This window comes from Onthophagus taurus, chromosome 5 (assembly GCF_036711975.1).
Source record: "Onthophagus taurus isolate NC chromosome 5, IU_Otau_3.0, whole genome shotgun sequence".
Taxonomy (NCBI): Eukaryota; Metazoa; Arthropoda; class Insecta; order Coleoptera; family Scarabaeidae; genus Onthophagus; species Onthophagus taurus.
The window spans coordinates 7,631,321-7,659,242 of NC_091970.1; the positions used below are offsets into that span (position 1 = coordinate 7,631,321).

Sequence of the window (27,922 nt, forward strand, 5' to 3'; positions counted from 1 at the left end):
TCTTTAAAAACAACGTAGATACGATTATTTTAAAATTACGATTGTCGATTGTTTTTTTATTAATATTGCGTATATCTTAGGTAATATTTAAGATAATTAGGTCGTGTTTGGACTCATTTTAAAGCATTTTTTATTTCCTATAACAAAATTAGCACGAAATAACTTTTCGGGTCATCAACTTCCGGTTTTTACGATTTTAACTCGTATTTAGTTACTTAATAAATTAATCGGGTTTATTTTCGTTTTAATTCTTAGTTCTTCATAATTCATCAACGAAAAATATTAATCATATTCTAAAATTATGACAGGTTAGGTTGATGTAATTTTTTAAAAATTGCGTTTAATTATTAAAAATTATTAATCTCTATAAAAAATCTTTTAAAATGAGCCGAAACACCACTATATTATCTTTAAAAACAACGTAGATACGATTATTTTAAAATTACGATTGTCGATTGTTTTTTTTATTAATAATGAGTATATTTTAGGTAATATTTAAGATAATTAGGTCGTGTTTGGACTCATTTTAAAGCATTTTTTATTTCCTATAACAAAATTAATACCAAATAACTTTTCGGGTTATCATCAACTTCCGGTTTTTACGATTTTAAATGTTTAAAGTTGTCGTTCTTTTTAATTCCAAAAATATTTAACGAAGAATAAATTGAATCTAAGTTTCATTTATTATAAACAAATAATAATTCCAAAATCCCCACACCACAAAAAACAAAAAAAATTAATTGTTTATTCTTGTAGCTTCTTCAACGATGCATTTAACAGCTTTAAACACCAACTCACAATCATCGTTATCATCGACGGTGGTGCATTTTCGAATATCCAAAGTACCACCTTGCGGGGTATTCACAACGGATGATTGAATGTTAATTTTTCGATCGACGAAATAATTTTCTTGCTCCATCATACACTTAATCATACATTTTACGTTTCGATCGATTGCTTTTTGGGCTGTTAATAAACCAATTAGTGATTGATTGTTTGAGAAATCATTTAAAATCGCATTGTTTACGTTAAATTGGCTCGCGCATCTTTGAGCGTGCCGAATCACGTTTGCTAACAGAAAATTACTCTACAAGTCAAAATTATATATAAAGAAATATAATTAATGAGTTAAATTAAAAAATTACCTGCATATCTTGAGAGTAACCCCGGAAAAGAAAACCGAGAAGTAAGAGTAAAACCATCTTTGCCATTTTTTTTAATATTTAGATTTGTAGCTTGGTGGGTGTTTGATATAAATGTTATGAAATTAAATGTAGTTGAGGATTTTATATAAATACTCGCCTTTTGTGTGAAACTCAATAAACAGGAAGTTTTTGGTCATAAAAGAAAAAATTGCGTAATAATTTAAGTTTAAAAAACAATTTTTTATGTTAAATGCATTATGTAAAATAATACGATTAAAAAAATCGTAACAACAAGATTTATTTAAATAAACAAATAACTTTTTTTGTGTTGATTTTGGGTTAAATTTGCTTTAAAATGCTTTTTGTTTCATCCCGATATCTTAATTTATTCTTGAGATAAAAATTGAAATTGACTTATGTAGAAAAGAGTCTACTTTTTAATGAAAATTTCCACTATTAAATATCTCGTTTAGTTCTTGAGATAGAAATGTTTCAAGTATTTGATGTTTTTAACTTTGGAAGTATTTTCTCAAAAACTTAAAAAATTTGCGAAAAATCCATTTCTTCGAAAATTTCCACCAAATTTTCATGACTTATACAGAAAAGAGTCTACTTTTTAATGAAAACTTCCCCTTTTAAATATCTCGTTTAGTTCTCGAGATAGAAAGCTTTAAAGATTTTGTTCTCTTCAATTTTAAAAATATCTTCTAGTTAACTTAAAAAATTCGCGAAAAATTCATTTTTTTGTTAATTTCCATCAAATTTTCACAACATATACAGAAAAATGTCTACTTTTTAATAAAAACTTCCGCTTGTATATATCTCGTTTAGTTCTTGAGATAGAAATATTTCAAGTATTAGATGTTTTTAACTTTGGAAGTATTTTCTCAACAACTTAAAAAATTTGCGAAAAATCCATTTCTTCGATAATTTCCACCAAATTTTCATGACTTATACAGAAAAGAGTCTACTTTTTAATGAAAACTTCCCCTTTTAAATATCTCGTTTAGTTCTCGAGATAAAAAGCTTTAAAGTTTTTGTTCTCTTCAATTTTAAAAATATCTTCTAGTTAACTTAAAAAATTCGCGAAAAATCCATTTTTTTGTTAATTTCCATCAAATCTTCACAACATATACAGAAAAATGTCTACTTTTTAATAAAAACTACCGCTTGTAAATATCTCGTTTAGTTCTTGAGATAGAAATGTTTCAAGTATTTGATGTTTTTAACTTTGGAAGTATTTTCTCAACAACTTAAAAAATTCGCGAAAAATCCATTTCTTCGATAATTTCCACCAAATTTTCATGACTTATACAGAAAAGAGTCTACTTTTTAATGAAAACTTCCCCTTTTAAATATCTCGTTTAGTTCTCGAGATAGAAAGCTTTAAAGTTTTTGTTCTCTTCAATTTTAAAAATATCTTCTAGTTAACTTAAAAAATTCGCGAAAAATCCATTTTTTTGTTAATTTCCATCAAATCTTCACAACATATACAGAAAAATGTCTACTTTTTAATAAAAACTACCGCTTGTAAATATCTCGTTTAGTTCTTGAGATAGAAATGTTTCAAGTATTTGATGTTTTTAACTTTGGAAGTATTTTCTCAACAACTTAAAAAATTCGCGAAAAATCTATTTTTTCGTTAATTTCCATCAAATTTTCATGACTTATACAGAAAAATGTCTACTTATTTATGAAAACTTCCGCTTTTAAATATCTCGTTTAGTTCTTGAGATAGAAATCTTTAAAGTTTTTGTTCTCTTTAATAAATTAATCTGGTTTATTTTCGTTTTAATTGATTCTTAGTTCTTTATAATTCATCAACAAAAAAAATTTTAAAAAATTAATCATATTCTAAAGTTATGATAGGTTAGGTTGATATCATTTTTTAAAAATGGTTTCTAATTATTAAAAATTATTAATCTCCATAAAAAGTTCTTTAAAATGAGCCCAAACACCACTATATTATCTTTAAAAACAACGTAGATACGATTATTTTAAAATTACGATTGTCAATTGTTTTTTTTGTTAATATTGAGTATATCTTAGGTAATATTTAAGGTAATTAGGTCGTGTTTGGACTCATTTTAAAGCATTTTTCATTTCCTATAACAAAATTAACACGAAATAACTTTTCGGGTTATCAACTTCCGGTTTTTACGATTTTAACTCGTATTTAGTTACTTAATAAATTAATCGGGTTTATTTTCGTTTTAATTCTTAGTTCTTTATAATTCATCCACAAAAAATAATTAAAAAAAAATTAATCATTCTAAAATTAAGATAGGTTAGGTTGATATCATTTTTTAAAAATGGTTTTTAATTATTATATTTTATTAATCTCCATAAAAAATCGTTTAAAATGAGCCCAAACACCACTATATTATCTTTAAAAACAACGTAGATACGATTATTTTAAAATTACGATTGTCCATTGTTTTTTTTGTTAATATTGAGTATATCTTAGGTAATATTTAAGATAATTAGGTCGTGTTTGGACTCATTTTAAAGCATTTTTTATTTCCTATAACAAAATTAACACGAAATAACTTTTCGGGTTATCAACTTCGGGTTTTTACGAGTTTAACCCGTATTTAGTTACTTAATATTAAAAATATTTTCTAAATAATTTAAAAAATTCGTGAAAAATCCATTTACAGAAACGCTTTTAAATATCTCTTTTAGTTCTTGAGATAGAAATGTTTCCTATTTATGTTAATTATAGCGTATAAATGCAATTTATAATATTTTCGTCATGGTGGCCGAGCAACTTAGTAAACGCAGTTCCAATTCGTTAATTTTCCAAAACCGCTTTTCCGAAAATTAGCATTCGGAACGTTCCCAATATTTCAATTCGCTACTTTAGAGACAAAATGGCTCTGGCTAGCAACATATGATAAAACTGTACACTGCACAACGCCGTACTAAGCCGTGCAATTTTACGGTACGCTAATGAGGCCGACCCTGGCCAGTTACCCGCCACAGGGGTGGACGTTCACCCCTTTTACGTCCGGCCGCGGACCCCCGCACACACACACACCCCCTAACTCCCAACCCCACGGTACCACCCCCCCAACCCGGTCGACCCGAGGGCGTACATACATTACGGAATATTTGTTCTGCTACTGAAAGGGTTGTGCACGACTCCGAACAAGTTATTTTTGTTTGAAGGGGGTGGTTTTGATGCTGATACTGCTTGGTACGACTTGGTAGACTTGTACAGGGTTATTAAGTGTGTTCAATCCTGATAACACAAATTAATAGATTATAAAAAAGATGATTCTTTGTTGCCAATACGATACGTACGTTAGTTAGAAGAATTGAAACAATCCAGGAGATATTAAAATGTATCAAAGTTGTAGCTCATCGTCTAACTTTCTGAGATAGAATTTTATCTTTCTATTTCTTTTGCCCACTTTGCTTATAAGGATTTTGTTCCCAAATCTCTAGGCCTTACCGTTTTCGAGATACAGCCGCTCCGTACCCTTAACCATTAACGGGACACCTGTATATTGAAAAGCGAACATAAATAGAGATTACTTTGAATATTTGTTATTAACCGGACTCAGTTCGACAAATCAAAGATATAAACGCTTCCTATACCCGTTTTATCACGGACTTTAAGATATTCGAGATATTTAAAATTAAAATCCGATAACTGTCAATTTTGTCAAGCTGTCAAAAATAGCATTGTGGCCTAAAAATCGATGATTTTCTTTTTTAATCGGTAGGAAATGACCCAAAAGGCGTTAATAATAAAAAAAAGTTGTGAAAAGTGTAGTACTTACCGAAAAATTACTTTAAAGTTGATATTTGACGTTTCGTTTTGTGAGGTTATGTCAAAATTTTCGTATTAAATAATAACCTCAAATTGTTTAATTTATACCCACGCATGAAATAAAACGTTATTTTCACTAAACTTGTTGAGATTATAACATATTTTCGGATGAAAACCTTGTTTTTTAGGATATCGATGCATAACGACAATTACCTGTCGTTAGATAGAATTGTTTCTACCAAATGTGTGTTAATAGATTTTGTGTCAATTGATGTGTCAAACGATTAAAATATCTTTATATTGTAAATATAAATGATAAATACAATAAATAAATATAAATGTACATTTGGTTTTCCTCTATCTCTTGTAATAAGAAAGATGAAGTTTGTTGATGGAGGGTTTGTTGCTATCGTCGCGCTGGTTATTTATTTTTATTTTGTAACCATCTTTTTTAATAACTATTTTAATTTAAGTAAACTACTATTAAATAAGCTACTATACGTATTTATCGTTTATATTTACAATATATAGATAAATTTAGTCGTTTGACACTTCAATCGTGACGTTTGACAATCAATTGATGCACAATCTATTAACACAAAGTCTATTATCACACATTTGGTAGAAACAATTCTATCTAATGACAGGTAGTTGTCGTTATGCATCGATAGCCTAAAAAACTAGGTTTTTATCCGAAAATATGTTGTAATCTCAACAAATTTAGTGAAAATAACGTTTTATGTGGTGCGTGGGTATAAATTAAACAATTTAAGGTTAGGATTTAATAAGAAAGTGCTTGCTTATAACCTCACAAAACGAAACGTCAAATCGCAACTTTAAAGTGATTTTTCGGTAAGTACTACACTTTTCCATACTTTTTTTTTGTTATTAACGCCTCTTTTGGGTCATTTCCTATTGATTAATAGAGTTTTTAGGCCATAATGCTATTATTTTTTTACGATATCAGTAATCTTACTTGATTCTTTTTTAAACATTTATAAATACAAATGGGGAATAAAAACGTTAACACCACGTTCCATGTCTACCCTAACTGGGTATAGAGCTAAAAGAAAAAAATTAAAATGGGAATAAAACGCGAAAGAAAAAAAATAATCACAAACTACACGTAGAGTACGTAACGCGAAACCGATGAGAAGAGAAGACAACGTCCAAAACGCAAAATAACCGAGAGCTTGGACGTTCTCGTTGGGCTTAAAACCGTTTTACGTTTATATCCTCTCCTCTTTTGCGCTGACATGCATTTGTTCGGGTTCGGGACGGAAAATAAAAACGAAACGGGACGAGCGAAACGAAAAACCAGAAACTCCGGCCTCGAATCAAAAAAAAAGGAAGCAACAAAACCGTTTGTACCGCTATACGAAACGTTGCTAAACCTGCGAAATTGTACATATCTCTTTTTGTATTTACCCAGAAAAAAAAAATCAATTTTCTTTAAAATAGAACAATAACTCGTGACGGTCGTTTAGGTCGTCGGTTCTCCAGCTCGATTTCTGGTAAGCCAAAATCTGGGATCAAGATAGTCCCGGGGACAGATATATGAGGAGATTTTCGCAAAGTGTGCAACGCGCTTCCCCGTATTCCCGGGGCCAAGTGAAATCCAGCGGGATCAGACAGTTTTATGGGAGATCAAGATGGTCGCGAGATATCCGCGAAAGGGCACCGCCGAAAACTCCTTCCGTTTATTGGCAATACGTTCGGGGCAAACACTTCTCTTTCGAAGCACGAGATAAAACACTTCCGTTATCCAAGTCCAATAACCTGGAAAACGTCCAAACTGAATAAATATACGAAAAGTATGTTTCGATATCGACAATAGTTGGTTATGTATCAACCTTTAATTAAAACTTGATTGTCAGAACATGCATAAGTCTTCATGAAAACTTAATTAATTTTTAAACCGAGCTTGTCTAAACTTTAATAATCCAATTTCCATCATTGATCTTTTTTCATTTTCTTTTTAAACTGTAATAGACTTTAAACCTTTACTGTCTCTCATTGTAAAAAGTAGAATTAACGTAATTAACATTTCACCCAATCACTTTAAAACAGTAGTTGTCAAACTTTATATTTTTAATATAATATTTTAATGCCATACTGGGTAGATACTGCTTCCAAAAGACTAACTACTGCTTCCAGAAGACTAAACACTAGTTCCAGAAGACTAAATAGTGCTTCCAGAACACTAAATACAGCTCCTAGAGACTAAACACTGCTTCCAAAAGATTAAATACTGCTTCCAGAAGACTAAATACAGCTGGCAGAAGACTAAATACTGCTCCACAAAGTAAATAGTACTTCCAGAACACTAAATATAGCTTCCTGAGACTACACACTGCTTCCAAAAGATTGAATACTACTTAAAGAAGACTAAATACTGCTGGTAGAAGACTAAATACTGCTCCACAAAGTAAATTGTACTTCCAGAACACTAAATATAGCTTCCAGAGACTAAACACTGCTTCCAAAAGATTGAATACTACTTAAAGAAGACTAAATACTGCTGGTAGAAGACTAAATACTGCTCCACAAAGTAAATAGTACTTCCAGAACACTAAATATAGCTTCCAGAGACTAAACACTACTTCCAAAAGATTAAATACTACTTAAAGAAGACTAAATACTGCTGGTAGAAGACTAAATACTGCTCCACAAAGTAAATAGTACTTCCAGAACACTAAATATAGCTTCCAGAGACTAAACACTGCTTCCAAAAGATTAAATACTACTTAAAGAAGACTAAATACTGCTGGTAGAAGACTAAATACTGCTCCACAAAGTAAATAGTACTTCCAGAACACTAAATATAGCTTCCAGAGACTAAACACTGCTTCCAAAAGATTAAATACTACTTAAAGAAGACTAAATACTGCTGGTAGAAGACTAAATACTGCTCCACAAAGTAAATAGTACTTCCAGAACACTAAATATAGCTTCCAGAGACTAAACACTGCTTCCAAAAGATTGAATACTACTTAAAGAAGACTAAATACTGCTGGTAGAAGATTAAATACTGCTCCACAAAGTAAATTATTCCTTTCAGAACACTAAATATAGCTTCCAGAGACTAAACACTGCTTCCAGAAGATTAAATACTGCTTCCAGAGGATTAAATACTGCTTCCAGAAGACTAAATATAGCTGGCAGAAGACTATATACCTCTGGTCGAAGACTAGATGATAGGTATAAGACAAAATGGTGATGGCAGAACACTAAATAGTACTAATAGTTTTGCTATAGATACTAAAAAAATTCAAAAATTGTTATAAGAAGATGTGGTACAATCTAAAAGAGTTATAATCAATCATAAATGAATGTGTCAAATCGATTAGGTATTTATCTGAGGTTGCTGAGGCCTCGATTAAAAGTATATGGTTAATTATTAGCAAATCTGTATTAGAGCCGAAATTTTGAGGTATTTTAAAAAATTCAAAACTGTTTTAATTGAGATTTGATAAAATCGATAAAGTTCAAAAAATGATTGACTCAAGAATGATTTTGATGTCATTTTAAAGCCAAATTCTTCTTCTTTATGTAGCTGAAAAGGAATTAATACGTTTATTATAAGAAATTTTGAGATATTTTAAAAGATTTAAAACTTTGCTTTAATTGAGATTTGATAACAAGTTGATGAAATTTAAAAAAATCACCCAAGGCTTATTTTTGAAGTTCAAAAAATGATTTTGGTGTTATTTTGAAGCTAAATTCTTCTTCTTCATGTAGCTGTAAAAAAATTAACATATTTATTATAAGAAATTTTGAAATATCTTAAAAAATCCAAAGCTCTGCTTTAATTGAGATTTGATAACAAATCGATAAAATTCAAAAAATCGTTGAAGGCTTATTTTTGAAGATTAAGAAATGATTTTGATGTTATCTTAAAGCCAGATTATTCTTCTTTATGTATTTATAAAGAAAATAATATATTTATTATAAGAAATTTTGAGATATTTAAAAAAACCCAAAACTTTGCTTTAAATGAAGTTTTTTAAAATTCCATAAAATTCAAAAAATCATTGAAGGCTTATTTTTGAAGATTAAGAAATGATTTTGATGTCATCTTAAAGTCAGATTCTTCTTCTTTATGTACTTATAAAGAAAATAATATATTTATTATAAGAAATTTTGAGATATTTTAAAAAATCCAAAACTGCTTTAATTGAGGTTTGATCAAGTTGATAAAATTCAAAAAATCATTGAAGGCTTATTTTTGAAGATTAAGAAATGATTTTGATGTCATTTTAAAGCCAGATTCTTCTTCTTTATGTACTTATAAAGAAAATAATATATTTATTATAAGAAATTTTGAGATATTTCAAAAAACCCAAAACTCTGCTTTAATTAAAAATTTTTTAAATTCCATAAAATTCAAAAAATCATTGAAGGCTTATTTTTGAAGATTAAGAAATGATTTTGATGTCATTTTAAAGCCAGATTATTCTTCTTTATGTATTTAAGAAGAAAATAATATATTTATTATAAGAAATTTTAAGATATTTCAAAAAACCCAAAACTCTGCTTTAATTAAAATTTTTTAAAATTCCATAAAATTCAAAAAATCATTGAAGGCTTATTTTCGAAGATTAAGAAATGATTTTGATGTCATTTTAAAGCCAGATTCTTCTTCTTTATGTACTTATAAAGAAAATAATATATTTATTATAAGAAATTTTGAGATATTTCAAAAAACCCAAAACTCTGCTTTAATTAAAATTTTTTAAAATTCAAAAAATCATTGAAGGCTGATTTTTGAAGATTAAGAAATGATTTTGATGTCATTTTAAAGCCAGGTTATTCTTCTTTATGTACTTATAAAGAAAATAATATATTTATTATAAGAAATTTTGAGATATTTCAAAAAACCCAAAACTCTGCTTTAATTAAAATTTTTTAAAATTCCATAAAATTCAAAAAATCATTGAAGGCTGATTTTTGAAGATTAAGAAATGATTTTGATGTCATTTTAAAGCCAGGTTATTCTTCTTTATGTACTTATAAAGAAAATAATATATTTATTATAAGAAATTTTGAGATATTTCAAAAAACCCAAAACTCTGCTTTAATTAAAATTTTTTAAAATTCCATAAAATTCAAAAATCATTGAAGGCTTATTTTTGAAGATTAAGAAATGATTTTGATGTCATTTTAAAGCCAGATTCTTCTTCTTTATGTACTTATAAAGAAAATAATATATTTATTATAAGAAATTTTGAGATATTTCAAAAAACCCAAAACTCTGCTTTAATTAAAATTTTTTAAAATTCCATAAAATTCAAAAAATCATTGAAGGCTTATTTTTGAAGATTAAGAAATGATTTTGATGTCATTTTAAAGCCAGATTCTTCTTCTTTGTGTACTTATAAAGAAAATAATATATTTATTATAAGAAATTTTGAGATATTTCAAAAAACCCAAAACTCTGCTTTAATTAAAATTTTTTAAAATTCCATAAAATTCAAAAATCATTGAAGGCTTATTTTTGAAGATTAAGAAATGATTTTGATGTCATTTTAAAGCCAGATTCTTCTTCTTTATGTACTTATAAAGAAAATAATATATTTATTATAAGAAATTTTGAGATATTTCAAAAAACCCAAAACTCTGCTTTAATTAAAATTTTTTAAAATTCCATAAAATTCAAAAAATCATTGAAGGCTTATTTTTGAAGATTAAGAAATGATTTTGATGTCATTTTAAAGCCAGATTCTTCTTCTTTGTGTACTTATAAAGAAAATAATATATTTATTATAAGAAATTTTGAGATATTTCAAAAAACCCAAAACTCTGCTTTAATTAAAATTTTTTAAAATTCCATAAAATTCAAAAAATCATTGAAGGCTTATTTTTGAAGATTAAGAAATGATTTTGATGTCATTTTAAAGCCAGATTCTTCTTCTTTATGTACTTATAAAGAAAATAATATATTTATTATAAGAAATTTTGAGATATTTCAAAAAACCCAAAACTCTGCTTTAATTAAAATTTTTTTAAATTCCATAAAATTCAAAAAATCATTGAAGGCTTATTTTTGAAGATTAAGAAATGATTTTGATGTCATTTTAAAGCCAGATTCTTCTTCTTTGTGTACTTATAAAGAAAATAATATATTTATTATAAGAAATTTTGAGATATTTCAAAAAACCCAAAACTCTGCTTTAATTAAAATTTTTTAAAATTCCATAAAATTCAAAAATCATTGAAGGCTTATTTTTGAAGATTAAGAAATGATTTTGATGTCATTTTAAAGCCAGATTCTTCTTCTTTATGTACTTATAAAGAAAATAATATATTTATTATAAGAAATTTTGAGATATTTAAAAAAACCCAAAACTCTGCTTTAAATGAAGTTTTTTAAAATTCCATGAAATTCAAAAAATCATTGATGGCTTATTTTTGAAGATTAAGAAATGATTTTGATGTCATTTTAAAGCCAGATTCTTCTTCTTTATGTACTTATAAAGAAAATAATATATTTATTATAAGAAATTTTGAGATATTTAAAAAAACCCAAAACTCTGCTTTAAATGAAGTTTTTTAAAATTCCATGAAATTCAAAAAATCATTGATGGCTTATTTTTGAAGATTAAGAAATGATTTTGATGTCATTTTAAAGCCAGATTCTTCTTCTTTATGTACTTATAAAGAAAATAATATATTTATTATAAGAAATTTTGAGATATTTCAAAAAACCCAAAACTCTGCTTTAATTAAAAATTTTTAAAATTCCTTAAAATTCAAAAAATCATTGAAGGCTTATTTTTGAAGATTAAGAAATGATTTTGATGTCATTTTAAAGCCAGATTATTCTTCTTTATGTACTTATAAAGAAAATAATATATTTATTATAAGAAATTTTGAGATATTTCAAAAAATCCAAAACTGCTTTAATTGAGGTTTGATCAAATTGATAAAATTCAAAAAATCATTGAAGGCTTATTTTTGAAGATTAAGAAATGATTTTAATGTCATTTTAAAGCCAGATTATTCTTCTTTATGTATTTATAAAGAAAATAATATATTTATTATAAGAAATTTTGAGATCTTTCAAAAAACCCAAAACTCTGTTTTAATTAAAATTTTTTAAAATTCCATAAAATTCAAAAAATCATTGAAGGCTTATTTTTGAAGATTAAGAAATGATTTTGATGTCATTTTAAAGCCAGATTATTCTTCTTTATGTACTTATAAAGAAAATAATATATTTATTATAAGAAATTTTGAGATATTTCAAAAAACCCAAAACTCTGCTTTAATTAAAATTTTTTAAAATTCCATAAATTCAAAAAATCATTGAAGGCTTATTTTTGAAGATTAAGAAATGATTTTGATGTCATTTTAAAGCCAGATTCTTCTTCTTTATGTACTTATAAAGAAAATAATATATTTATTATAAGAAATTTTGAGATATTTCAAAAAATCCAAAACTCTGCTTTAATTAAAATTTTTTTAAATTCCATAAATTTCAAAAAATCATTGAAGGCTTATTTTTGAAGATTAAGAAATGATTTTGATGTCATTTTAAAGCCAGATTCTTCTTCTTTATGTACTTATAAAGAAAATAATATATTTATTATAAGAAATTTTGAGATATTTCAAAAAACCCAAAACTCTGCTTTAATTAAAATTTTTTTAAATTCCATAAAATTCAAAAAATCATTGAAGGCTTATTTTTGAAGATTAAGAAATGATTTTGATGTCATTTTAAAGCCAGATTCTTCTTCTTTGTGTACTTATAAAGAAAATAATATATTTATTATAAGAAATTTTGAGATATTTTAAAAAATCCAAAACTGCTTTAATTGAGGTTTGATCAAATTGATAAAATTCAAAAAATCACGTAGGGGTTATTTTTGAAATTCAAGAAATAATTTTGGTGTTTTATTGAAGCAAAATTCTTCTTCTTTATGTAGTTGTAAAGAAATTAATACATTTATTATAAGTAATTTGAAAATATCTTAAAAAATCCAAAACTCTGCCTTAATTGCAGTTTGATAAAAATCGATGAAATTCAAAAAATCATTGGAGTCTTATTTTTGAAGACTGAAGAATGATTTTGGTGTTATCTTAAAGGCAAATTCTTCTTCTTTATGTACTTATAAAGAAAATAATATATTTATTATAAGAAATTTTGAGATATTTCAAAAAATCCAAAACTCTGCTTTAATTAAAATTTTTTTAAATTCCATAAATTTCAAAAAATCATTGAAGGCTTATTTTTGAAGATTAAGAAATGATTTTGATGTCATTTTAAAGCCAGATTCTTCTTCTTTATGTACTTATAAAGAAAATAATATATTTATTATAAGAAATTTTGAGATATTTCAAAAAACCCAAAACTCTGCTTTAATTAAAATTTTTTTAAATTCCATAAAATTCAAAAAATCATTGAAGGCTTATTTTTGAAGATTAAGAAATGATTTTGATGTCATTTTAAAGCCAGATTCTTCTTCTTTGTGTACTTATAAAGAAAATAATATATTTATTATAAGAAATTTTGAGATATTTTAAAAAATCCAAAACTGCTTTAATTGAGGTTTGATCAAATTGATAAAATTCAAAAAATCACGTAGGGGTTATTTTTGAAATTCAAGAAATAATTTTGGTGTTTTATTGAAGCAAAATTCTTCTTCTTTATGTAGTTGTAAAGAAATTAATACATTTATTATAAGTAATTTGAAAATATCTTAAAAAATCCAAAACTCTGCCTTAATTGCAGTTTGATAAAAATCGATGAAATTCAAAAAATCATTGGAGTCTTATTTTTGAAGACTGAAGAATGATTTTGGTGTTATCTTAAAGGCAAATTCTTCTTCTTTATGTAGCTGACAAGAAATTAATATATTTATTATAGAAAAAATTGCGATATCTTCACAATTTTGGTTTAAATGACTTCTTATAACTCACTATTATTTCTTAATTCAATCATAAAACGATAAGTTTTAGTTTCAATTTAAGATATTAATCGTGCTTTAATTACGAATAGAGTGATGGAAAGGTTGAGAACCACTGATTTAAAGGTTCATAAAAATGAAAAATGCAAAAGAACATTTCAAGACACGTTGATCGTGTGACGTTTAAAACGAGGCCTAATGAAAAGGGTGGAAACGGGTACGAAGGGCATCACTTTAGTAGACCATTACCTCCGCAGCGGAAGTGCTCTTTATGTGAGGCCCCCAATTCGTGCCAACCTGCGTTTCCGGGCAGCCAGCAACGGGGCCATGTGCCGCATAATTATCGCCGGCACATCACTCACCATGATTTTTGCTTAAATTTATTTACACACGATTATTTCGTCGTTACCGCGTAGGAAGGGGCGAACGCGTTTAGAAAATTTAGGGACGCCTGTACCTAGCGGCGAAAAGAACGGCTTCGGGGGCAATTAGTAGTCGTAAATTTCGGATGGGGCCTCGTTAATATCGAGTTAATGGGGTTCGGTATTCCGTCAACCCAATGGTTTTAAGTCATGTAAAAACGAAGTGGGAGGGTTTCAACTAAAATTGAATTTAAAAACTTTTAAATAAAAACTTTTTTTTTGATTTATATGATACAATTAACATCCCCCTTCGCTTACAAATCCTCAATTCTGCCTGTAGCGTTGCATATGTTACCTCTGCGATGATTCAAAACGAACAATAGCCCCGACAAAAGAGAATCCGGTTAAATGAAACGAGGGAATGTTTGCTTTTTTCTTATACAATCGTGAATAATGTCTTAAAAGAACCGAAACGGATAAATCTTTTGTTGAAGGAATTGAGATTCTTTTTGTAATTTCTATTCTAATTTTGTTTATTTCATTTAAGGTTTATATTTTTTAACAATTTGAGTGATCAATTTTGAATAAATAACCATCACCGATCATTAAACCAGCTTTTAAAAGAGCATCTTGTGCCTTTTTTAGTACTTCATCGCTTGGATTTACATCTCTTGTGCACATATATATAATTCCTACAAAAATATTAAATAAATAAACCACAAAAAAAGCAATTAAATCAATACCATCTTGCTTATGCCCATTACTACATACAAACCAAACTGCGTACGATGTATAATCAGTTGAGATGAGCCAACATGGAGTTGGGGCTAAATAATTAAAAATTTTGTGTTAATTTTTTTAATATTAAGATACTTACGGTATTCGTTCGATTCTGTTAAAAATTCGGAAGTTGACCCGATTTGAGTGAGAGTTGTGACGATGTTTTCGTCAATTCTAAGGGTAAAAAGTTATTGAATTAAATTTTTTATTTTAATGATTCGAAAAAATCTTACCCATCAACCAACCCAACTTCATCGATTATTATTTTACCCACTTCGGCGTAATTAGTTCCTCTCATACACTTCTTTTTCCCTTTTTGTTCGTTTCCTATAAATGCTACATTCCAATGTCCTCCCATCTAAAAAAGAATACGTTGTTAAGCGACGAAATTGAACAAATTTATCGTATTTTTCTCGATATCCATGCATGTGAGAGCAAAAGAGTAAGAGAGCAATATTGTTAAGAATAAAGTTTGCTATAATTTTCGTTCTAAAAGTTTTTTTATAACATGCTCCAATTTCCAAGTGTTACCATTGGCACATAGTGAAATATCGAAATTCATGAAATTTTCATATTTTCGTATTTTTCTCGATATCTATGCATGTCAGAGCAAAAGTGTAAGAGAGCAATAATGTTAGGAATAGAATTTGCTACAACTTTCGTTCTAAAAGTTTTTTAGTAACAAGCTCCGATTCCCAAGTGTTACCATTGGCACATAGTGAAATAACGAAATTCATATTTTCATATTTTTTTCAATATCTATGCATCTGAGAGCAAAAGTGCAAGAGAGCAATAATGTTAGTAATAGAATTTGCTACAACTTTCATTCTAAAAGTTTTTTAGTAACAACCTCCGATTCCCAAGTGTTACCATTGGCACATAGTGAAATAACGAAATTCACATTTTCATATTTTTTTCAATATCTATGCATCTGAGAGCAAAAGTGCAAGAGAGCAATAATGTTAGGAATAGAATTTGCTACAACTTTCGTTCTAAAAGTTTTTTAGTAACAAGCTCCGATTCCCAAGTGTTACCATTGGCACATAGTGAAATAACGAAATTCATATTTTCATATTTTTTTCAATATCTATGCATCTGAGAGCAAAAGTGCAAGAGAGCAATAATGTTAGTAATAGAATTTGCTACAACTTTCATTCTAAAAGTTTTTTAGTAACAAGCTCCGATTCCCAAGTGTTACCATTGGCACATAGTGAAATAACGAAATTCATCAAATTCTCATATTTTCGTATTTTTCTCGATGTCTATGCATGTGAGAGCAAAAGTGTAAGAGAGCAATAATGTTAGGAATAGAATTTGCTACAACTTTCGTTCTAAAAGTTATTTAGTAACAACCTCCGATTCCCAAGTGTTACCATTGGCACATAGTGAAATAACGAAATTCACATTTTCATATTTTTTTCAATATCTATGCATCTGAGAGCAAAAGTGCAAGAGAGCAATAATGTTAGTAATAGAATTTGCTACAACTTTCATTCTAAAAGTTTTTTAGTAACAAGCTCCGATTCCCAAGTGTTACCATTGGCACATAGTGAAATAACGAAATTCATCAAATTCTCATATTTTCGTATTTTTCTCGATGTCTATGCATGTGAGAGCAAAAGTGTAAGAGAGCAATAATGTTAGGAATAGAATTTGCTACAACTTTCGTTCTAAAAGTTTTTTAGTAACAAGCTCCGATTCCCAAGTGTTACCATTGGCACATAGTGAAATAACGAAATTCATATTTTCATATTTTTTTCAATATCTATGCATCTGAGAGCAAAAGTGCAAGAGAGCAATAATGTTAGGAATAGAATTTGCTACAACTTTCGTTCTACAAGTTTTTTAGTAACAAGCTCCGATTCCCAAGTGTTACCATTGGCACATAGTGAAATAACGAAATTCATCAAATTCTCATATTTTCGTATTTTTCTCGATATCTATGCATGTGAGAGCAAAAGTGTAAGAGAGCAATAATATTAAGAGTAGAATTTGCTACAACTTTTGTTATAAAAGTTTTTTTATAACATGCTCCGATTTCCAAGTGTTACCATTGGCACATAGTGAAATAACGAAATTCATCAAATTCTCATATTTTCGTATTTTTCTCGATGTCTATGCATGTGAGAGCAAAAGTGTAAGAGAGCAATAATATTAAGAATAAAATTTGCTACAACTTTTGTTATAAAAGCTTTTTTATAACATGCTCCGAGTTCCAAGTGTTACCATTGGCACATAGTGAAATAACGAAATTCATAAAATTTTCATATTTTCGTATTTTTCTTGATATCTATGCATGTGAGAGCAAAAGCGTAAGAGAGCAATAATATTAAGAGTAGAATTTGCTACAACTTTTGTTATAAAAGTTTTTTTATAACATGCTCCGATTTCCAAGTGTTACCATTGGCACATAGTGAAATATCGAAATTCATGAAATTTTCATATTTTCGTATTTTTCTCGATATCTATGCATGTGAGAGCAAAAGTGTAAGAGAGCAATAATGTTAGGAATAGAATTTGCTACAACTTTCGTTCTAAAAGTTTTTTAGTAACAAGCTCCGATTCCCAAGTGTTACCATTGGCATATAGTGGAATAACGAAATTCATCAAATTTTCATATTTTCGTATTTTTCTTGATATCTATGCATGTGAGAGCAAAAGTGCAAGAGAGCAATAATATTAAGAATAGAATTTGCTACAATTTTCGTTCTAAAAGTTTTTTAGTAACAAGCTCCGATTTCCAGGTGTTACCATTGGCACAAAGTGAAATAACGAAATTCATCAAATTTTCATATTTTCGTGTTTTTCTTGATATCTATGCATCTAAGAGCAAAAGTGCAAGAGAGCAATAATGTTAGGAATAGAATTTGCTACAACGTTTGTTGTAAAAGTTTTTTAGTACTATGCTCCAATTCCAGATAGCTACCATTGACACATAGTGAAATGTTGAATATGTGGATCCATTATTTTAACCAGTGTGACGAATAAATAAAATCCAAAAGAAATGTTTTACAACTGGTTTTATTTTAAATATTAAATCAACCTGACATGTTTCGGTCATTATTGGACCATCATCGGAGGTACCGTTAAATATAAAAGTGATATACGAGAAAATTTAATATGAAACAATGTTGCTGCTAGCAGAAATGTATGTAAATTTTTAAAATAAAACCAGTTGAAAAACATTTCTTTTGGATTTTATTTACATTGTGAAATAACGAAATTCATCAAATTTTCATATTTTCGTATTTTTCTCGATATCTATGCATGTGAGAGCAAAAGTGCAAGAGGGCAATAATGTTAGGAATAGAATTTGTTACAAAGTTTGTTATAAAAGTTTTTTTATAACATGCTCCGAATCCTAAGTGTTACCATTGGCACATAGTGAAATGACGTAATTCATCAAATTTTCATATTTTCGTATTTTTTTCGATATCTATGCATGTGAGAGCAAAAGTGTAACAGGGCAATAATGTTAGGAATAGAATTTGCTACAAAGTTTGTTATAAAAGTTTTTTTATAACATGCTTCAATTTCCAAGTATTACCATTGGCACATAGTGAAATAACGAAATTCATAAAATTTTCATATTTTCGTAATTTTCTCGATATCTATGCATGTGAGAGCAAAAGTGCAAGAGAGCAATAATGTTAGGAATAGAATTTGCTACAAAGTTTGTTATAAAAGTTTTTTATAACATGTTTCAATTTCCAAGTATTACCATTGGCACATAGTGAAATAACGAAATTTATCAAATTTTCATATTTTTCTCGATATCTATGCATCTAAAAACAAAAGTGCAAGAGAGCAATAATATTAAGAATAGGATTTGCTACAACTTTTATTGTAAAAGTTTTTTAATAACATGGTCCGATTCCAGAATGTTACCTACCATTGACAATAAAATAACGAAATTCATCAAATTTTCATATTTTTCTCGATATCTAAACGTCTGAGAGTAAAACAGCAAGACAACGATATTATTAAGAATAAAATTTTCTACAATTTTTGTTCTAAAAGTTTCTTTATAACATACTTCGATTTCCGGGTATCACCCCAGTTTAGTGTTAGTTCTAGATTTACCAACTTACTTTTGTGACATCAAAATTTTCCATCAAAGCTATTTCGCGGTTACATTTTTCACCAAAAACCGAAATAACTATCGCGGAAATAGAACCGAATAAAAGCACGATTTTGAAACTCATTTCTGCTAGCTTAGCTTGCAACAACTGGATTTGATTTTGACTCTAATTTGACAACAAAGCGGGTTTAAATAGAAATGATAATTACGATGAATTTCGTTTAATTGTTTTGTTGATCTCCACAAAGATTTTTTTTAATTATCCGTTTCCTCGTCTTGGAAATTGTGGTTATTAACGCACTAATAAGTGCTATTAACGTAGTATAAAGGTAAATTCGTGATTATCATTCATTACTTCGATTTATTTATGTGTATTTAATAGAATTGTTTCGAATTGGTTAAAGTAAAAATAGAAACGGTTATTTTTGGGGTATTTTTCGATTGGGGATGATGATATGAGTGGGGAAAAAGTTTCGAGGGGGGTCAAAACTGGTGGTGGTGGGTTCGGGGCGTCGATAAAATCCGAAATTGACACTACCGAGCACACACACCCACACACGTGAGAGGGTCGGGTGTAGAGTTGACCAGCGCGCGGTAACCGACAACCGCACGAAGCGCCCCGCGAGGGGGGGTGCACGCGGGGGAGTCCCCGGAACTAAAGTAAATAAAACCAGATAACATAAAATCACACTAAAATTCCCTAAAATATCCAGGGCCGTGCTTCCATTATTAAGCGTACATGCAATTCCACTAAAAACATCGATAACGACCGCCGATGTTTTTAAGCCTCCCTCTCACTCTTTCGCCCTGCGTTTTTAGGTTGAGTTGAGCGCAAAAACAAAAAGGCATCGGAACAAAAACAAAACACGCTCGATACCGCGCGCGCGTCCCGACGCCGACGCCGCCGACGCAAAACAGATGACAAACGCGGAAAAACGAGCCACATATTCGCCCTCTTTTTCCCTCGCTCTCTATCTATTCTATATCCATGTTGCTTTTGCCGCCCCCCGGATTTTAGAACAACCCCCAACGTTCACAACCCGAAAACCATAGCCGCCCTTTTTTTGCTTTTTTGGGGTTTGGGGGAGCGAGGAGCTCGGTGGAGGTCAGTGGAGGTCTCGATAACGGGACCAGAGTATAAACTATTGAGAGGGACTTTATTCTGTCACTACGCAAATATTTCACGGACCTATGATACGCAGCGATAGGGTTATGTTTTTCTCGCTTTTGTTTTGTGACAGTATTCTCTTTCGTGTCCCCACATTCAATTTGGGCACGGCGACACGTTAACGATGTTTTTTACAATCATATTTTGTATGGAGTTAAAAAAAAATTTGATTCTGGGTTAACTTTCCTTACGAATTTTTTTTGGCAAGTTGAGAATGTTGTGGGTGAAAATTGATTCCAATGAATCAATACGAAGTTATGCGTAAGCGATTATGACTCAAACATCACTATTACCAACCTAAGAAATTTAAAATCTCAAATATTACGAATTTAGAGGATTTATCAACAAAATGGGGTTTAACTCAAAAATTAAATCGTGTGGAGGAGAATGATTTTAATAAAAATTGTTCATAATAAATCATAAAAACATAATTTATAAATGGTTTGTTTCTAATTAGTTGAAATTTTTATTTATAGATATAAAATCGCAAAATCTCCAAATTGACGTTTTTTGTTACTAATTGTTGTTATAACTCGAAAATGAAAAATGCTAGGAGAAAATGTTTTTGATGAGAATTGTTTATAATTAATGCAGAAAACGTTATTATAACCCAACTAAATTTATTACCAACCTAGTAAATTTAAAATCTCAAATATTACGAATTCTGAGAATTTATCAACAAAATGGGGTTTAACTCAAAAATTAAAAAGTGTGTAGGAGAATGATTTTAATAAAAATTGTTTCTAATAAATCATAAAGACATAATTCATAAATGGTTTGTTTCTAATTGGTTGAAATTTTTATTTATAGATATAAAATCGCAAAATCTCCAAATTGACGTTTTTGGTTACTAATTGTTGTTATAACTCGAAAATGAAAAATGATAGGAGAAAATGTTTTTGATGAGAATTGTTTATAATTAATGCAGAAAACGTTATTATAACCCAACTAAATTTATTACCAACCTAACAAATTTAAAATCTCAAATATTACGAATTTTGAGGATTTATCAACAAAATGGGGTTTAATTCAAAAATTAAATCGTGTGGAGGAAAATGATATTAATAAAAATTGCTCATAATAAATCATAAAAACATAATTCATAAATGGTTTGTTTCTAATTTGTTGAAATTTTTATTCATAGATATAAAATCGCAAAATCTCCAAATTGACGTTTTTGGTTACTAATTGTTGTTATAATTCGAAAATAAAAAATGCTAGGAGAAAATGTTTTTGATGAGAATTGTTTATAATTAATGCAGAAAACGTTATTATAACCCAACTAAGTTTATTACCAACCTAGCAAATTTAAAATCTTAAATATTACGAATTTTTAGGATTTATCAACAAAATGGGGGTTAACTTAAAAATTAAAAAGTGTGGAGGAAAATGATATTAATAAAAATTGTTTATAATAAGTCATAAAAACATAATTTATAAATGGTTTGTTTCTAATTGGTTGAAATTTTTATTTATAGATATAAAATCGCAAAATCTCCAAATTGACGTTTTTGGTTACTAATTGTTGTTATAATTCGAAAATAAAAAATGCTAGGAGAAAATGTTTTTGATGAGAATTGTTTATAATTAATGCAGAAAACGTTATTATAACCCAACTAAGTTTATTACCAACCTAGCAAATTTAAAATCTTAAATATTACGAATTTTGAGGATTTATCAACAAAATGGGGGTTAACTCAAAAATTAAAAAGTGTGGAGGAAAATGATATTAATAAAAATTGTTTATAATAAGTCATAAAAACATAATTTATAAATGGTTTGTTTCTAATTGGTTGAAATTTTTATTTATAGATATAAAATCGCAAAATCTCCAAATTGACGTTTTTGGTTACTAATTGTTGTTATAACTCGAAAATGAAAAATGATAGGAGAAAATGTTTTTGATGAGAATTGTTTATAATTAATGTAGAAAACGTTATTATAACCCAACTAAATTTATTACCAACCTAGCAAATTTAAAATCTTAAATATTGCGAATTTTGAGGATTTATCAACAAAATAGGGTTTAACTCAAAAATTAAAAAGCGTTGAGGAGAATGATATCAATAAAAATTGTTTATAATAAATCATAAAAACATAATTTATAAATGGTTTGTTTCTAATTGGTTGAAATTTTTATTTATAGATATAAAATCTCAAAATCTCCAAATTGACGCTTTTGGTTACTAATTGTTGTTACAACTCGAAAATGAAAAATGATAGGAGAAAATGTTTTTGATGAGAATTGTTTATAATTAATGTAGAAAACGTTATTATAACCCAACTAAATTTATTACCAACCTAGTAAATTTAAAATCTCTAATATTACGAATTTTGAGGATTTATCAACAAAATGGGGTTTAACTCAAAAATTAAATCGTGTGGAGGAGAATGATATTAATAAAAATTGTTCATAACAAGTCATAAAAACATAATTTATAAATGGTTTGTTTCTAATTGGTTGAAATTTTTATTTATAGATATAAAATCGCAAAATCTCCAAATTGACGTTTTTGGTTACTAATTCTTGTTATAACTCGAAAATGAAAAATGCTAGGAGAAAATGTTTTTGATGACAATTGTTTATAATTAATGCAGAAAACGTTATTATAACCCAACTAAATTTATTACCAACCTAGTAAATTTAAAATCTCAAATATTACGAATTCTGAGAATTTATAAACAAAATGGGGTTTAACTCAAAAATTAAAAAGTGTGTAGGAGAATGATTTTAATAAAAATTGTTTCTAATAAATCATAAAGACATAATTCATAAATGGTTTGTTTCTAATTGGTTGAAATTTTTATTTATAGATATATAATCGCAAAATCTCCAAATTGACGTTTTTGGTTACTAATTGTTGTTATAACTCGAAAATGAAAAATGATAGGAGAAAATGTTTTTGATGAGAATTGTTTATAATTAATGCAAAAAACGTTATTATAGCCCAACTAAGTTTATTACCAACCTAGTAAATTTAAAATCTCAAATATTACGAATTTTGAGGATTTATCAACAAAATGGGGTTTAACTCAAAAATTAAATCGTGTGGAGGAGAATGATATTAATAAAAATTGTTCATAATAAATCATAAAAACATAATTTATAAATGGTTTCTTTCTAATTGGTTGAAATTTTTATTTATAGATGTAAAATCGCAAAATCTCCAAATTGACGTTTTTGGTTACTAATTGTTGTTATAACTCGAAAATGAAAAATGATAGGAGAAAATGTTTTTGATGAGAATTGTTTATAATTAATGCAAAAAACGTTATTATAACCCAACTAAGTTTATTACCAACCTAGTAAATTTAAAATCTCAAATATTACGAATTTTGAGGATTTATCAACAAAATGGGGGTTAACTCAAAAATTAAAAAGTGTGGAGGAAAATGATATTAATAAAAATTGTTCATAATAAATCATAAAAACATAATTTATAAATAGTTTGTTTCTAATTGGTTGAAATTTTTATTTATAGATATATAATCGCAAAATCTCCAAATTGACGTTTTTGGTTACTAATTGTTGTTATAACTCGAAAATGAAAAATGATAGGAGAAAATGTTTTTGATGAGAATTGTTTATAATTAATGCAAAAAACGTTATTATAACCCAACTAAATTTATTACCAACCTAGTAAATTTAAAATGTTTAATATTACGAATTTTGAGGATTTATCAACAAAATGGGGTTTAACTCAAAAATTAAAAAGTGTGGAGGATAATGATATTAATAAAAATTGTTCATAATAAATCATAAAAACACAATTCATAAATGGTTTGTTTCTAATTGGTTGACATTTTGATTTATATATGTTACAGACCATATATGTAAACAAGATCGTATACAAAAGGACTCGTCCATATGTAAATGGACTGAAATTATTAGTCTATATGTGTAAGAAGCTTGTTCTTTAATAAACGGACTAGTCGGTTTGAAAAAGGACTAGTCTATTTATAAACGGTCCATCTGCAAATAGACGATATACATATTACTGTAATATTTTAAACAAAGAAAAAAATGCATTTTTTATTTATTTGTACAAGTTAGACTATTGTGACATTTTGAGTTACATAATACATTATTTTTTCGACAAGCACATTTGTTTGACTGACATTTAGTCTTACAGTAACATTTTTTGAAACCTTGTCCATGCCCAGTAGATTGACTTGTTGCCACCGATCTAAGAGAAACTTCCTTATCTTTGGTGATTTCTTCAATTTTCAAAATGTTAGTAGTATTTTGCAATGACTCCTAGTTTTGTACCCAAGCGGTAAAAACCATCTGCTGTAGCTTCTAACACTACCGCTAAAACTGACCGAGCATCTCCCCTGCCACGATCGACATCTGGAACAGGAATCCTCACAGTTGATCCAATCTGTGGTTTTGGATGGGTGCTATCTGATATTAATTTCATTCGTTTTGCCTGTGCTTGTAATCCATCATACGCGCCCTTTCTGGCATTTGCTATGTTTCTGTTTCTATTGCAAAAATTGCAAATATTTTCCAAGGACGTGCTCTCAGCATGTGAGGCATCACGATTAGTGGGATTGAAAAAACTACCGCATATTTTATACGAGAGTGTTTGAGTGTTATTGTTATTTTCTAGTGGTACATTTTTGGTCGTTGCTGTTTGGTGCAATTGGGATTGTCCGGTTTGTGTGTTGTCAGTAACAACCAACGTAACCACTTCTTCTAAATCTTTTTCTGTTGAAACACCTTCCAGCGCTAGTTGCTCTGTTTCCAGTTGAACGGTTTCTGTGTTTTCAATCAGAATAGAATTAATCACATTTTCCAGATCTTCTTCGGTTGTTACGCTATCCATTGCTTCTAATGGAATATTAGAAGTTTTTAATCCAATTTTCGGTTTGTCCCCGAACATGGCCTCATATATTTTATTCCAGAGTGCAAAGATGTATTCTTCATAAATTGTATGAATCGTAGACCTTGACTCCAATGCTCTGTTTCGTTTTCCAACATCCAAGTTGTTAACATGTTCTCCACGTCTTGATTAGCGCGTTCGACGCTACCCTGACTTTGACTGTGACGCGGTTTTCCATGGACCAGTTTTAGTTCAGGCCACAAACTTTTTAATTCTTCAATAATTCTATTGCAAAATTCGCGTCCATTGTCAGATTGCAAAACTGCAGGAGTCCCAAAAGTGGTAAAGATGTCTACAAGGTGGTAAGCGACTTCTTCTGCGCGTTTACTTTCAAGTGGTCGCAGAATAACAAATTTTGTTAAGTGATCCTGGTACACCAGGACAAATCTGTATTTACCATCAGCATGCGACTGATAATCGATTAAGTCTACTTGACATCTGGAGTTCAGATCATTGAAGATCATCAGTTTTGATATAATTCCCTTTTTTGTTTCATTTGACATGGAGCGCACAAGTTAATAAACAATAAAATTTCAGTACGCACTATATTCTTGTATTTTTCCTTTGTTTTTTTCATCATGCGATCTCTACCACCATGACCTGCAAGTAAAAAGTGATTTTATTAATTACCTACTCCATATATGACTCCAATTACAGAACATACTTGTGGATGTGTGTAGTTCTTGAAGAATGTTAAACAACTCGTCGTCATTTACGTAATATATTACATCAACTAAATCATTGTTAAGAGGCACTATCAGTTTTTCTACCCCCTGAACAGATAAAACATCATAATGCTTTAAGAGCCACTGCATTCTTGGATTTTTTTTTTAGCAGCCTTAGCAATTTTTACTTCTTCAATGAGACTACTATATTTTTCTCTCGTTAAGCCGCGGTTGTTATCGGCAACATCTTTTCTTCGTTCATACAGTTGTTCATAAAACCTATTTTATTTTTTTAATTTTAGGTTATATTACTATGTAACAAGTAACTATAATATTAACGTACCTTTGTTTGTGTAATATAAAATACCTCGTCATTTCCATACGGTCTGTGCCATCTAGACCGTATAGATACCGCCTAGACCGTATACTTACGGTCTGATTTCATGTACGGCCTGTAACATATACAAATACAGGGTGATTCAACCTCTACGCATAAACTGAGGGATTTATTCCTCTGGACAAATAATGACTAATAAATGAAAAAAATTCTAGTAAAAGTTTTTTAGTTTCCTAGGTATCTGATATAATCAGCGACATGTAAATAATGTGTTTCCTGGAAGATGGATAGGTCGAGATGTCCTCAATCCTCTTGATTTTTACTTTTCGGGTAACTTAAAAAGCATAGTGCACACCAGAAAAGTTAATACTGAGCAAATATTACAAAATCAGATACATTCTGCTGCCTAGAAAATCCGCCAACACCCTGGTTTAGGCCGCGCTAGTGGGAGATCGTGGAGCCCAATTGATAGAAAATATGGGAAATAACATCGAACACTTGCTGTGATGTTATTTTAAAATGTTCTATGTATTCTTGATTTGAAAGTAAGTATCACGGGAATATCTATGAAACAGAAAATATTTTATTACACATTTTTTCGCCTATTAGTCATTATAATAGGTTGAAAATCACCTTGTATGAAATCGCAAAATCTCTTAATTGACGTTTTTGGCTACAAATTTTGTTATAACTGGAAAAGGAAAAGTGTTGATGAGAATTGTTTGTAATTAATGCACAAAACCATATCTACAAGACATAATAACGCATAAATTTAAACTTATTTGTTATATTCTAATTTATTTGAGTTTAACATCAACCTCTTTTTGAAAATCACATATGAAATCGTACCTACTCGACGCGCAAACATCGTGACTTAATTGCATTACAACAGGCATCCATTTAGGCGTCACATCGTCGTAGGCGTCGCTCAGCCCCGGTTTATCTAAACCGGGTTTTCGCCGTGCCGATTCACTTTGAAATCCAAATGTTTGCGATGGCGGCGCCGCACGATCTGACGTTTGAAGGGGGTAAGTACCAAACAGGCCCCGGTCATTACAGCGGTCAATATTGACCTAAGGCTACAGTTTGCTAGGTTCCGTGTTCAGCATCGTCTGACTTCGCTACATCCTGATGCTTGCTTGCTTGCTCGTGCACGTTTCGACGCCTACCCCACCTCCGATTTCCACGGCGAACGTCCCACGATGACATGTACATACACGCACACCAACGAACATCTGGTTAACGTTTCGATAACGGGGATTGTTGTAAGCCGGTTGGTATCTTTGTGTATAATCATAGAAGCACTTTGTTGGTGATTCCACGTCCGGTGGGTTTGGTGGCGGAGGCGTCGCGACGCTACAACGACGCCGACTAGGATTTAATTTCGATCGGCTTTCCCAGAGCATACGTCGTGGCTTGTAGTGGCTGGGATGTTTGTCTCTGTAATCTCGAAATTTCGTGGGATCTCACTGATTTGGTGCCACTTTCGCACAACATTGTTTACTAATATTAACTATCAATTACATTTACGTTACTTAATCGAAAAATTTATTCTTTCTCCCATATCTCTGTATGGTGTGGAAAAAATTAAAAAAAAATTAACCTATGCGAAGTTAGCCCCCAATTAGATAAGATTTTACATGTATAGTATTTTGATTATAACAAGAGAACCAGTCAACCGATTTCGATAAACAATGTCTCATTCGAAAGCGTAATCTTTGATCAATACGAAAGTGGAAATGCCCGATTCGAAATCTCTTTCGAATTTCGCTAAAACGCCAACATAATGCGAAGGTAGACGAAAATAACAC

At 29.2% G+C, this 27,922-nt stretch overlaps 2 protein-coding genes and 1 long non-coding RNA gene across 5 annotated transcripts in view; all 3 read right to left on the bottom strand.

Moving 5' to 3' along the window:
• Positions 1 to 664: 664 nt before the first annotated feature.
• On the bottom strand, positions 665 to 1,264 carry LOC111419176 (general odorant-binding protein 56h-like). Its single transcript, XM_023051947.2, has 2 exons — positions 1,146 to 1,264; positions 665 to 1,087 (listed from the first exon to the last, which is right to left on the bottom strand). The coding sequence occupies exons 1-2, from the start codon at positions 1,209 to 1,211 to the stop codon at positions 737 to 739; spliced, it is 417 nt and encodes a 138-aa protein (XP_022907715.1). The 5' UTR covers positions 1,212 to 1,264; the 3' UTR covers positions 665 to 736.
• Positions 1,265 to 4,244: 2,980 nt separating this feature from the next.
• Positions 4,245 to 5,134, bottom strand: LOC139429719 (uncharacterized). The gene is made up of 3 exons (XR_011640272.1): positions 4,934 to 5,134; positions 4,452 to 4,650; positions 4,245 to 4,389 (listed from the first exon to the last, which is right to left on the bottom strand). It is a non-coding gene; the product is annotated as an uncharacterized lncRNA (long non-coding RNA).
• Positions 5,135 to 14,511: 9,377 nt separating this feature from the next.
• Positions 14,512 to 27,922, bottom strand: part of LOC111421975 (uncharacterized) — a 220,012-nt gene continuing 206,601 nt past the window's right edge. The window contains exons 1-5 of one of the 3 annotated variants that reach the window (XM_023055165.2): positions 19,066 to 19,921; positions 15,208 to 15,332; positions 15,072 to 15,148; positions 14,938 to 15,021; positions 14,515 to 14,886 (exon numbers count right to left, since the gene is read on the bottom strand). In XM_023055165.2, coding sequence (XP_022910933.2) covers positions 14,753 to 14,886; positions 14,938 to 15,021; positions 15,072 to 15,148; positions 15,208 to 15,332; positions 19,066 to 19,179 — 534 coding nt within the window. In that variant the 5' untranslated portion in view covers positions 19,180 to 19,921 and the 3' untranslated portion in view covers positions 14,515 to 14,752. Of the gene's footprint in view, positions 14,887 to 14,937; positions 15,022 to 15,071; positions 15,149 to 15,207; positions 15,333 to 19,065; positions 19,922 to 27,922 lie in introns of those variants that run through there. The other 2 variants (XM_071195637.1, XM_071195638.1) reach the window with 2 other exon arrangements.

What these genes read in the sequence shown, in the direction of transcription:
- LOC111419176 (XM_023051947.2), bottom strand. Translation starts at nt 1,211, where the DNA reads ATGGCAAAGATGGTTTTACTCTTACTTCTCGGTTTTCTTTTCCGGGGT. An exon ending in GTTACTCTCAAGATATGCAG is followed by an intron (nt 1,088 to 1,145) that starts GTAATTTTTTAA and finishes TTTGACTTGTAG; the next exon opens with AGTAATTTTCTGTTAGCAAA.